Genomic DNA, 12,994 nt, shown 5'->3' on the forward strand with positions numbered 1-12,994 from the left:
CTCCCTGCTCACCGAGGTGCACGCATGCCGTGCTCAGTGGCCCAGACCAGCCTAGATGTGTGTGTGGGGGGGTGATTTTCCACCCCCCACATGTCGAACTCTGTGTGTGCGTGCCCACAGAGAGGGCTCCGAGTGCCACCTCTGGCACCCATGCCATAGGTTCACCATCACTGCCATACAGGGTGCCACTCAAGATTCGGACGTGCTGCTTCCTGCTTCCTCTGGGCCAAGCTATGCATGATGAGCAAAATCACTGGGGTGCTTCTGGCTTGGTTTCGTCAAGGTGGAAAGCCCCAAATCTGGTCAGAGCACTGGCATGGTGGGGGCGGATACCTTGCGTGGTGGAAATCAACACTCCCAGCTCCTTTTCTGTCTGTGGAAGAAGGAAAATGTGTACCTCTCCTGTCATGTACAGGAGATCAGACTACTGTTATGTCAGGAAACATTTGCCTGAAATCAGGATTCTGACCTTCAGGGAAGTAGAGGTCTGGTTTTGGGGGTGTTGAGGGTCTTCCAGGGCGGATCCCAAAACTGCACATTGAAATAGTAAATGTAAACGAACCACTATGCCAATCTGCCGATATAAATTTCTGGCTGTGTTTGTAAGTGTGCGTGTTTGCATTTACGGGCCCGCAATTTCTTTTTTTTTTTTAATTGTTTTTTTAATGATAGTTATTTCATACGGGCCCCGTGAATTTCTTTTTTTTTTTTTTTAATTGTTTTTTTAATGATAGTTATCATTACGGGCCCGCAATTCCTTTTTTTTTTTTTTTTTTTTTTTTTTTTTACCCTTGGTTTCAATGATAGTTACTCCGGCTACGGGCCCTCGCGAATTCTCACGGGCGCTGTGTCTGTGTTCCAGCGTGAGTGAAATGGCCGTGACATGAGCTAGGTTCGAGCCCAGGAGCACCTTAGAAGTCAACTTGATTTTCAAGGTGTGAGCTTTCAAAAACCAGGAGCCCTGTCATCAGGTGCAGACTCTTGAAAGCTGGCTGGTCTCTAAAGCGCTGCCGGACTTGAAACTAGATCTCTTGCCCACAAACTCTGAAACTCGGCCATTATATGAACACTTGCACACGGAGCTAATTGATACTTCTTACACTGTGTCAGCATGCACAAGAGCATGTTTTGCCCAGGGTTGTGTGTCCGCAAGCGCATGAATTGCTTCTCCCGATTTACCAGCTAAATTTACCAGTAGCACGCCGGTTGGCAGCATGTGTGCGTCTCTTGCCCGCTCGTATTAGCATGCTGAGTATAAAAAGCGCGGTATCGACCACATGCATACGCATTCGTGCGCATGCATGGCTGCGCACAGGTCTCGGTTTCGCCCTTTCTGTGCTTTCATGAATGACAACGGGGATGCTAAAGTCTTGTTCCCTTGGCTCTCCCCTTGGCTCTTTCCAAACCCTGTTGTCGTCAGATGTCCTGTATGTGGAGGAGAACGATAGCGGAGGATCCAACACTCCAGAGACAGAGGAATTCACGGAGGTCAGTACGCTGGGCTCAGTCCTGGCAGCTCCGCTGCAGCCCTGCGCCATCCACTCCAGCCTTTCACACGTAACACAGCTTGTGGAGTCGCATTCACCTTCATCCCTGTTTACTGTTTCCAGCTTTGCTGTTGCAAACAGACCCATTTGGGGAAGAGGGCGGGCGGAGTGCAAGCAAGAAGAAGAGTTTGGATTTATATCCCCCCTTTCTCTCCTGCAAGGAGACTCAAAGGGGTTTACAGTCTCCTTTCCCTTCCGCCCCTCCCCACAACAAACACCCTGTGAGGTGGGTGGGGTTGAGACAGCTCTGAAGAACTGTAACTAGCCCAAGGTCACCCAGCTGGCATGTGTTGGAGTGCACAAGCTAATCTGGTTTGCCAGATAAGCCTCCACAGCTCAAGTGGCAGAGCGGGGAATCCAACCTGGTTCTCCAGATTAGAGTGCACCTGCTCTTAACCACTACACCACGCTGGCTCAAGTGCCCAGGCTGTTCCTCAGACATACACCTCATTTGGCCAATCATGTGCTCTGGCCCAGGAAGATCACAGGGAACCAGACTCCAGGAAATAGGTTGCAGAAATTGTCCATTTCCCTGTGATTTCGTCTTTGAATGTGGAGCGTTTATCTTACAACCACCACCACCCGCCAAAAAAATAAGGTGGAAGAAAGAATGAAATCTGTTGCAATAACATATGCAAATCCTAGAAAAACAACAGTGCTTTAATAAATACACTTGTAGGAACGTAAGTTAAAAAGCATACCAAAATAAAAATGTCATAGGGACCACAGCAGGGAAAAATTTTGAAAAAGATCACGTGGACCAGTGGACACCCCTGATGTAGACCAACTACGTATCGACTACCAAGTCTTCCTCAGCGGTCTCTTAAAAAAGGGTATTGACTCAAAACATTTACTTATTATTTCACTGATACCCCAGCTTTTTCCTCAGTAGGGACCCATGGTAGCTTACATCATTCTCCTTTCCTTCACCTTATCCTCACAACAGCCCTGCAGTGTAGGTTAGTCAGAGAGTGTGTGACTGGCCTGCATCCACCCAGCTAGCTTCCATTTTCCATGTGGTTTTCCCCCATTGGGCCACCAAGGGGCTTTTTAAAAAAAATCAGTAATTGGTACTGTGTTACAGCACTCTGTGACCATGATTATTTTTCAGCGTATGAAAGCTGATGATTCAATGGTCCTAGCAGATTGCACCAATAGATTGGTTTAATGGGGTGCTGTGTGGTTTCTGGGCTGTATGGCCACATTATAGCAGCATTCTCTCCTGACGTTTCGCCACTGGCGTAAGGCCCATTGGGCAAGGTGGGCAGCTGCCCAGGGCATCACTTTGTGGGGGGCATCAAAATGCTGGGTTCGTTTTTGGGTATTTTAGTGGTTTTCCATTTTTGGCCTGCAGGGGGCGCAGTTTTTAGTCTAGTGGCACCATAATTTCAGCGTATCATCAGGGGACTGTCCTTATGCTACCCCCCCCCCCCAGTTTGGTGAAGTTTGGTTCAGGGAGTCCAAAGTTATGGACTCCCAAAGGGGGTGCCCCTATCCCCCATTGTTTCCAATGGGAGCTAATAGGAGATAGGGGCTACAGATTTGAGGGTCCATAACTTTGGCCCCCCTGAACCAAACTGCACCAAACCTGGGGGGTATCATTAGGGCAGTCTCCTGATGATATGCTGAAATTTTGGTGCTGATATGTCTAAAAGTGCACCCCCTGCAGGCACTAATGTCCTGGTGCAAAACAAATTTTGGGTCGTAAGTGGAGTGGGTCACCATGGGGCATCCAACTTCAGCGGTTTCTTGCCCAGGGCTACAGTTCTGGCTCCAGCAGGGCTTTGCTTCTGCTATTTCAAGCTGCGCTTGGCTTCTCTCTCTTCTGCATCTGTGGTATTTCTTCGGCATCTAAGCTTTCCTTGTCCTCTCGAACATGAGAGAGGACATTGATTAGATCTTTCTGGAAAGAACGCAGTCGAAACACAGAGTCTAGATTGGTGGTGCTGGCGGTGCAAACCACTGTCAAGTTGAAGCTGGATTATGGTGACCCCACCATAGCTTTCTCTCTGGGTAAACCGCTGCCACCACCTGGCCGATTTGAGGAACTGCCCACTGGGGAAGGCCAGGATTCCCCAACTTCCTTTCCAACCGGGAGGCCTTGCCTCAGTTTCCCTTGGTTCCCTTCTCCTGGGTTCCACAGGGCAGATTGGAGGTCGTGGAGGAAAAGCTGCTCACCAGCTTCCAGCCTTCCTCCCCCCTCATATTTAAATAGCGCATCCAAGACAGCGGGGCATTTGTGGTACAGAAAAGTGTTCTCCACATCTAAGGCTTTAAAAGCATTTGTTAAAAATGAAATGGTTACCAGTATATTTTAGCACTGCACCAGATTGAGCAAGGGTTTCCAAAGCAAAGGAGATACAAATGCAAATCCTCTGTCCCTCTCCCTAAACAGACCCTTGCAGTTGTTGAAAATAGGGTAGGCCCTTAAAGCTCAGAAGGTTGCAATTCTCAAAGAGTTCTCATTACCTGGCAGGCTGAGGGAGCTCCCTGGATGAGCGCGTGGTCCAAAACATGGCTGCTGCCTGCACAGCCCCGACAAAAGGTCTGTTCCCTTCTGTGACCCAGCAGAAAGAGCCAGAGAAAGAGACCTCGCCCCTCTCTTCCCAGAGTTTTATCAGATCCCAGACCCCACCCTCTTTTGACCTGGTCACGCTGGGTCAAGATATCTTTTCCCCTTAGGTCAGATAGCTCTTCCTGATGTCCCTCTGGCATTGTTTTTAAGTCCTCCAAATCTATGGCCGTTTCCGCACGGCGGCGGAAGGAGTCGGGTTGGCGTAGATGACGCCTACCCGACCCCTCTGGGACGTTCACTCCGGAGTCGCAGGGCAGAGGGGGCGTGTCCCCAGGCCTCGGCGACGCACCGGAGGGCCGCAGGACAGGTAGGTCGACGGGACATGGGGGGAGGGAAGGCGCCTCGGAGCTGCTGTTTTCCATAAACCTCGCTTGGCAAGCGAGGTTGGAAAATGGCGGCTTCGCGCCTCTCGGGCGGAGCAGCTGCACCCCCTGTGCAAACGGCTCCCTGGGGACGGCGTTTTTGCCGTCCCCAGGGCCCCGTATTCCGCCCGTGCGGAAGGGGCCTATGATACCTGATGGAAGAAGGGGAGGGAAAAAGAAAAGGGGAGGAGGAGCTATTTCTCCATAAGAAGTTTTTTAAAAATACAAAAATAAAGCATAGCAAACTAAAAACACATTGCAATGCATAAATCAAAACGAACTATATATCGAAATTGGATATTGAATGGATCTGTTTTCATAATTAACAAAAAGAGGGATAACATTCATTTTTATTTACTATTTATAACATTCTGCGATAAGTTCTTCCGTCCATTTTATCTTAAAACTGCAGATATTTTATTCGAAGTGAAGGTATTTTAAGTAAAAATAAATATAGCATTATAAATCATTATAACTCCTTCCCATTTTCATGATGAAAAGCAAAAAATCCAGGAAGGGCAGTAGGTGAAGAAGAAATATCCATATAGAGAGGATCTGAGAGCAAGGAGAAAAGCAGGGCACCCCATGAAGGAAGGCAGAAGGACTTGGAAGAAGCATGGGAGAAGGGTTAGGAATGTGAGAGGCGAGCAGAGTGGAGGGAGAAAGGTTTGATAAGGCATGCAAATGGGGGCAGAGAATGGCCATTTCCACACTGTCCAAATATCCTGGGTTGAGCAGGAAAAATACCCCGTTCTGTACAAGAATATCGCACGGTTCCTGGTCCTCAAGTGGGTTTGCCCCGCGATATTTCCCTCGTTCCAAGGTATTCAAAAATCGCCAAATTGGCAATCCTTTTCCAAAATCCTGGTGTTACCCCACTACCGTGCGAACACCACGAACCAGAACCAATTTATTTTTCCCACCCAGCTGCCTGATCTCCCCACCCCTCCGCCCGCCCCCCCTGACGTTCATTCAAGCTGCCACTCAAAAACAACAGCCAATCAGAATGTGGGACACCGGGCATGGGCAGATATGCTTGTGGCATAAATACAAAAGATCTGGGCTCGTGCAAAACAAACTGGAGTATTCCCTCTCAGTCATCACTCGATTCCTTAACAGAAACAGGCAGCCATGCGAAGGGAGAAACTGGGATGTAACAGACTCAGATAGTAAGAAACTGGTTGTAACCAGGTATGATTGTGCTGTGCGGAAACAGCCAATGTTGTGGCACAGAAAATGAAGGTAGTAGGGCACTAGGCTGAAAGTCAAGATTGGGTTGGGATAACCAAAGATACCCTTTCATCTTAAATCCCTATCATTAGAAAGTTCCTGAATGCTAGCAGTGGACTGCATAGATTTGCTGAATTTTTAGGTATATGTTCCACTTTCCAACCATGAGTTCCTCCAAGCCGCTTACAGTATGAAGCCCACCAGCCCAACTTGTCTCTCGTTTCGCTTATTAAATTGCTGCTTAGAACATTTCTGTGCCACCCCTCCGGGATCCTACCCAAGGCATCTCACAAAAAAACTATAATAAAATATTAAAAGCTATCTGTGACATCCAGCATTAGAAAACAGCCTATAACATAGACCCCAAAAACAGATCACAGGCCACTTAAAATGAGTTTCCAGAATAAAATGGTATTTTAAAAAGTTCTCAATTGAAAGTCTGGCTGAACATTTTGACCTGGTGCCTTAAAGGGTAGCGGTGTCGGCAACATGAAGGAATCCAAGAGAAAAGGCATTCCACAAGTCAGTTTCCACTACTTCAAGGGCCCTGTCTCTTACCATTTGGGGCTGGCTTGTTTATGAATGGAATGAAAATCTCCTTGAATAATAAGTGAACAGGCCCTAATGGCCCTTTCTGCACCTGCCCCTGAAAACATTTTGCAAACATTTTCAAAAATGCTTCCTCACAGCCATTTTGTGGTCATTCCATTTTTAAAACTTGTTCTTAGATCCATGGCTATGAAGCTTCAAAGCCTCATTGCTCCTATTCTCTAGGGCAGTGATGGCGAACCTTTTCGAGACCGAGTGCAGCCCAAATTGCAACCCAAAACCCACTTATTTATTGCAAAGTGCCAACAGGGCAATTTAACCTGAATACTGAGGTTTTAGTTTAGAAAAAACGGTTGCCTCCAAGGCACGCGTTACTCGGGAGTAAGCTTAAAGAAGCAACTGTGCAACGCTTCCAAAGGGTGAATCACGATCCTAGGAAGGTTTACTCAGAATCAAGTCCCATTGCCAACAACCGAGCTTACTCCCAGGTAAAGAATCATGCCCAGGCCAGCCTAGATGTGTGTGTGGGGGGGCGGTGTGATTTTCCACCCCCTCCCAAATAATGAACTCTGTGCACGAGTGCCCACAGAGAGGGCTCTGAGTGCCACCTCTGGCACCCGTGCCATAGGTTCGCCACCACTGCTCTAGGGGTTGTGTCAAATAGCTACATAGACCTGACCCCCCCCCCCCCAATTTTTATTTTTAAACTAGACAGAAGTGTAGTATGGATGGCGGGCACAACTCAGAAATTGGTGCCGGCAAGAAAGTCCAGGGACTGCAGAGAGGCATGGGGGAAACGTTTTCAAGTTATTTTCACAAAAAGAATACCTAGGGAACGGCATGCAAATAAAATGTTTTCAGGTAGGAACTAAAACATTTTTGAGATAAAAACTATGCGGAACTCCATGGTGGAAATGTTTATTACCTATCTGAAAACATGTTATTTGTGTTGTGCGGAGAGGGCCAATATGGGCCATTATTGCAACCCAGAACCTTGAATAGTTGTACAGTTATTTCTACCACAATATTCTACAGAAAGTGGGCACTTAAAGTAGTGCATTTAAAAGTTAGGTAGAACAGCTAAGGAGCGATGGTTAGTCTGAATCAGGGGTCCCTACACTTTTTGAGCCTGCAGGCATCTTTGGAACTCTGACACAGCGTGGAGGGTGCAGCCACAAAATGGCCGCCACAGAGGACAGAGCCAGCCACAAAATGGCTGCCCGTGCTTACCTGCAGTCACACAGGGAAGATCCTCTAGCGACCATATTTAGTTTTAAATCTGCACAGCCAAACACATTTCCAGTGGCCAGTGAGAAGCCTTGCCATGCAAAAGCCACGCCTAGCTCATCCACTCCCGAAAAACGCGGCAGACACCAGGAAAGTCTCTACCCCCTGAAGATTAAAGAGGAGAGTTTATGCATGGGGGTACACAGAAAGATGTTCTTAGTACCCATTCTGCAACAAAGGAGTTTCCTCTACTTTCTCCCTCTTCAAAACTCAGCAAGGCTTGGAAACATCTTAAGATCCATTCGGCACTAAGTTAGAAATGGTTTGGGGCTTTTTAGTGTCGTTTCCATGTGCCGGTTTTAGCGGTTCTTGCTGTATGCAAACGGCATATTTTACACAGGCTTTTCAAGCTGTTGTCACTCGTGGGGAGCTTTTGGCATGGTTGCAGGTAGAGGTCAAGAGGGCCAAAATTTAAAAGGAAGAAACAAAATGGCCTCGGGGAGCCATCCGTACGTGCCAGGCTTTTGGGCTGTTTGACCACAGAAGCAGAGAACTTGGGCAACGTCCCTCTTGGGCCATCTTGAACACGGGCTGCTGCATTTTATCGTTGGGAAAGGGGGCAAATTCTTCAGGGGCAGCCAGAACTGTACAGTTCTTCATAATTTGTGTGAAGAGTGGGTGGTCCAGCTGCAGCTGTTTACAATGTAAATATGTGCCTGACTGTCTAGCTCAGGGGTAGGGAACCTGCGGCTCCCCAGATGTTCAGGAACTACAATTCCCATCAGCCCCTGCCAGCATGGCCAATTGGCCATGCTGACAGGGGTTGATGGGAATTGTAGTTCCTGAACATCTGGAGAGCCGCAGGTTCCCTACCCCTGGGCTGGTCTAGCTAGCCCTAGAGGAGAATGTTTGGAGGGTGCATGTATGGAGCTGCTTGTTTGCTCACCCTCCCCAACACTCCAAGAAACTCAGTTGCTGAGGATGAGCTGAAGACCTCTCCTCATCCAATCTTTTCGTCAAAGGGTTCATAAACAGGGACTTTTGCAAACACAATCGTAGCTCCAAACACAGTTGTCCAGACGAAGTTCGGAGATTTATTGGCAAAAGTTCCCGAGGTTGAATCATCAGCTCCCCGTACATTATATCAAATTTTGAAAGAGCTAACGAATACAAAATTAACAGTCCAAGCCACGGAGGCTTAGGGAGCTTAAAAAACAACCACCACTACTCCCAGTTAAAACACAGCCTCCTCCCTCATACTTCCCAGCTCTTTAAAAGTCAGATTACTCCCTCAAGGAAAGACCCTCCCATCACTACAGCCAGTGATAACCATTTTCAGGTGCCATTAGGCAAGGAGCAAGGTTGCAGGAGACAGTTCACCAGGTAAAGTCAACTCCCATACAGTGTGCCTGTGTGGAATTCCCTCCACCCATGCCCCCACGGAACATCTTTCGTTTAGAAAAGAGTTGACTTAAGAGGGTGCACGATAGAAGTTTATAAAATAACGCCCAAGGTGGAGAGAAGTGGACAGAGAGGTTTTGGGCCTCTCCCAAAATAGTAGAACTTGGAGGCATCGGATGAAGCCGATGGGCGGTAGATTCAAGACAGACCCAAGGAAAGGCTGCTTTTCACGCAGCAGTTTAAATGTGGAATCCGCTCCCAGAAGATGGCCGCAGGCCTAGATGGCTGTAAAAGGGGGATCAGACGGATTCGTGGAGGAGAGAGGTCTGTCTGCGGCTACTGTCCACGGTGACCTCTGCATTCAAAGACAGTGAACCTTAGGCCCCTTCCGCACACACAAAATAATGCATTTTCAAACCACTTTCACAACTGTTTCCAAGTGGATTTTGCCATTCCACACAGCTTCAAAGAGCACTGAAAGCAGTTTGAAAGTGCATTATTCTGCATGTGCGGAATGAGCCTCTGAATCCCAACGCCCGACGCAGCATCCCAGAAAGGCGCCTATGCGCCATTCCAGATCCTTCAGAGGAACTGGTTGGCCATTTTGTGAGGGAACCACGGCCCAATTCCCCTATACCTCATTAGAACTTCTCAACAGCCCGGCAGGATGGGAACGAGGGAGCCAGAGACGATCCTTGTGGAATAGAAGAAAGCCAGTAGGAGAAAGTCCCTTCTCTTCTAAGTGGCTTCTTACAAGTGTGATAAGAATTCTTAATGAAAAGCGATCACGATCTTTTAAAGAAGAGTTTGGATTTATACCCCACTTTTCTCTCCCATAAGGAGACTCAAAGGGGCTTACGAGCTCCTTTCCCTTCCTCTCCCCACAACAGACACCATGTGAGGCAGGTGGGGCTGAGAGAGTCCTGAGAGAACTCTGACTAGCCCAAGGTCACCCAGGAGGAATGTAGGAGTGCGGAAACACATCTAGTTCACCAGATAAGCCTCTGCCACTCAGGTGGAGGAGTGGGAAATCAAACCCGGTTCTCCAGATTAGAATCCATCTGCTCTTAACCACTACCCCACGCTGGCATGGAGTGCATTTGTGCTCCTGAAATCAACCCACAAGAGACCAGCAAGATTTATGGGGTAAAAACGTTCAATAGTCAAGCTTCCCCTTGCCAGGGATTTGATGAAGAGAGCTTTGAAGAGAGCTGATAATTTTGTTAGTCCTGAGGTGCTTCTGGACTCGAATACAGCCCTTTCCCCTCCTAAGGGCACATGGGGGATGGACTGGCCTACTTTTTGGGCAAACACAGTAAGTGTCGAAACAGGGTTTTTGTGTTTATTAGGAGCTAATATCTTATTGTTGCCTCAGAAAGCTCACAGGGCTTTCAGTGGCCTCCTGTCCAGATACCAACTAGAAGACACAAGCACCATCCTTCTCTAATGGGGAAAGCTGCTGTGACATGGGCAAGTGGCGTACAGGGCCTAGATGGGCATGACTGGCTCCCCACACGCTCCACCCTGCTCATCTCCCTGCGCCCCACTTACGGGGGTTTGGGGGGCAGCTCAGACGGGTGCTCCTGGGCCACCCTGCCGTGCCAGCACCCACCTAGGCCCCCTATTGAGCCCCAGCCTCCCTGCAGGCTGGCTCCTGCCCTCCCCAGAGCCTGCAGAGGTGAGGCTTGGCGGCCCAGGCAGGCACCATGGTGGCAGGTTGGCTCCTGCCCTCTCCGGCCTCCCTGGGGTGGGGCAGGAGCCAGCCTGCAGCCATGGCAACCTGCTCAACCAGCAAGTGGTGCCCCTGCATGGGGGAAGCTGCCTGGCACCGGCCGGGTCACCGCACTACAGGAGAAGCTGGGCACGGGGACCTGGCTAGCGCCTGGTGCCACCCCCACCCCCCACATAATGAAGCAGTGTGTGCCCGGGGACATGGGATACCCCATGTGTCCCCATGGGCGGTATGCCCGTGGTCATGGGAGTTTTCCCCATTCCTGGTGGGTGCTCACAAAGCACCCATGCTATCGGACGGCCACAATGCAACATGCTTCCACATCGGTTGTGCTTTCAGTTCAATAGTACTATGATCAGATCTGCTTCCCGACCGTTTACATTCTGCCCGCATGTAGTGGTTAAGAGCAGGTGCACTCTAATCTGGAGAACCGGATTTGATTCCCTGCTTTGCCACTTGAGCTGTGGAAGCTTATCTGGTGAACTAGATTAGTTTGTGCACTCCAACACACGCCAGCTGGGTGACCTTGGGCTGGTCACAGTTCTTCAGCGCTCTCTCAGTCCCATCTACCTTATAGGGCAGTGGTGGCGAACCTTTGGCACTCCAGAATTGTAGTCCATAACATCTGGAGTGTCAAAGGTTCGCCACCACTGCACTATGCTGTGGTGGCGAACCTTTGGCACTCCAGATGCTATGGACTGTACTTATCCGTAGCCCCCTGCCAACATGGCCAATTGGCCATGCTGGCAGGGGCTGATGGGAATTGTAGTCCATAACATCTGGAGCGCCAAAGGTTCGCCACCACGGTTATAGGGTGTGAGGGGGGAAGGGAAAGGAGTTTGTAAGCCCCTTTGAGTCTCCTTACAGGAGAGAAAGGGGGGATATAAATCCAACTATTCTTCTCCACCTCCTTCTTCTTTCTTCTTCTTCATCTTCTCCTCCTCCCCCTTTTCATCCTTCTTGGGGACATTGCTGTATAGCATTGTCAGATTCACATAGCCTAGGCAGGAAGACCATCCCTTCATTGAAGCAGCCAAGAATAAAGCATGGACGGTCCAGACTGGCAGGTCTCTGTCTGCCAGTCAAGAGTCTTCTTTTGCTGATTGCAAAGTTTCTCTTATCAATTAAGGAGTCATCATAGTAATACTTATTTAATCAGAGTCCCTAACCTTTTTTCAGCCTGTGGATAACTTTGCAGTTCTGCCAAAAAAAATAATAATAATAATGTGGGGCGCAACCACAAAATGGCTGCCATGGAAGGTGCAACCAACCACAAAATGGCTGCCATGGAAGGTGCAACCAACCACAAAATGGCTGCCATGGAAGGTTCAACCAACCACAAAATGGCTGCCATGAGTAGGCTTGCCAACCTCCAGATTGTGGCTGGATATCTCCCAAAGTTATAACTGGTCTGCAGCCAACAGAGATCCGTTCCCCTGGAGAAAAGAGCTGCTTTGGAAGTTGGTCTGTATGGTATTATTCTCTGCTGAAGCCCCTTCCTGGCCCAAAGCCCTCCCCTCCCAGATTCCACCACCACCCCCTCCCCAAATCTCCAGGAATTTTCCAACCCAGAGCTGGTCACTTGAGCAGGGAGACGCAGAGCTAAACACAAAGGAAGCCCATCAGCAGAGGGGAGGAGTAATTTTAAAATATATGTTCAGAAAGTTCAATGATCCTATTCTATCTGGGCCTCCTGTGGGCCTAGTTGGGGGAGGGAGGTGGGGGGTTTTATTGCCATCTGTCTGATGCAGTTCCTATTTATAGTTTTATATTTATAGTTTTATTGGCTGTTATGGGTTTTAATGTTGCTTAACTATTATATTGTTAGTATTTTTATGTTGTTCGCCACCCTGAGCCCCTCGGGAGAGACGGCCTACAAGTTTAAAGTATAAATAAATGAGAGAGAGAATAAAACCTACACTGTAGAAGCAGCTGCCGCCAAAATATTCAGGCAATCAGATCTCCCTGGGCCAGTCAGAAATCCAACTGGGTAAGAGCCCAACCTGGCCCAATCCTGTTTCCAAAAACCCTCGATAGGTTCCGGGATTCAGCAGGTGTCCACGGGCAGTGTTAGAGACCCCTGACTTGCCGTGTGTCGGTAGCCATTGCATTGCATTTACAAGCATTCCAAATGCCTTCCCGGAGAGTTGTCTTGTTTGTGTGTTGTGCCCTGTAAGGTAGCTGTGCGTTGTCACCCCAGATCACAACGGCCGCAAGATCCGACTCTGTGTCTGCCTGATGAAGTGCTTATATCTTCTGACCCAACACGCTTGCTTATTACAGAGCCGAGGGACAGCTCCGAAGCCGAAGAAGCCACCTGGAGAAGGGGACTTTGAAACCATTAAATTAATCAGCAATGGGGCATATGGGT

The 12,994-nt window shown here is 48.8% G+C and overlaps 1 protein-coding gene across 1 annotated transcript in view; it reads left to right on the forward strand.

The window, feature by feature from the left end:
• MAST1 (microtubule associated serine/threonine kinase 1) overlaps positions 1-12,994 on the forward strand; it is a 92,277-nt gene that overhangs the window by 51,617 nt on the left and 27,666 nt on the right. Inside the window, exons 10-11 of the mRNA XM_048488372.1 lie at positions 1,421-1,488; positions 12,907-12,992. Of these exons, the coding sequence (XP_048344329.1) occupies positions 1,421-1,488; positions 12,907-12,992 (154 nt within the window). The remainder of the gene's footprint in view (positions 1-1,420; positions 1,489-12,906; positions 12,993-12,994) is intronic.

Source organism: Sphaerodactylus townsendi, linkage group LG03 (assembly GCF_021028975.2).
Source record: "Sphaerodactylus townsendi isolate TG3544 linkage group LG03, MPM_Stown_v2.3, whole genome shotgun sequence".
In the NCBI taxonomy this organism is placed as follows: Eukaryota; Metazoa; Chordata; class Lepidosauria; order Squamata; family Sphaerodactylidae; genus Sphaerodactylus; species Sphaerodactylus townsendi.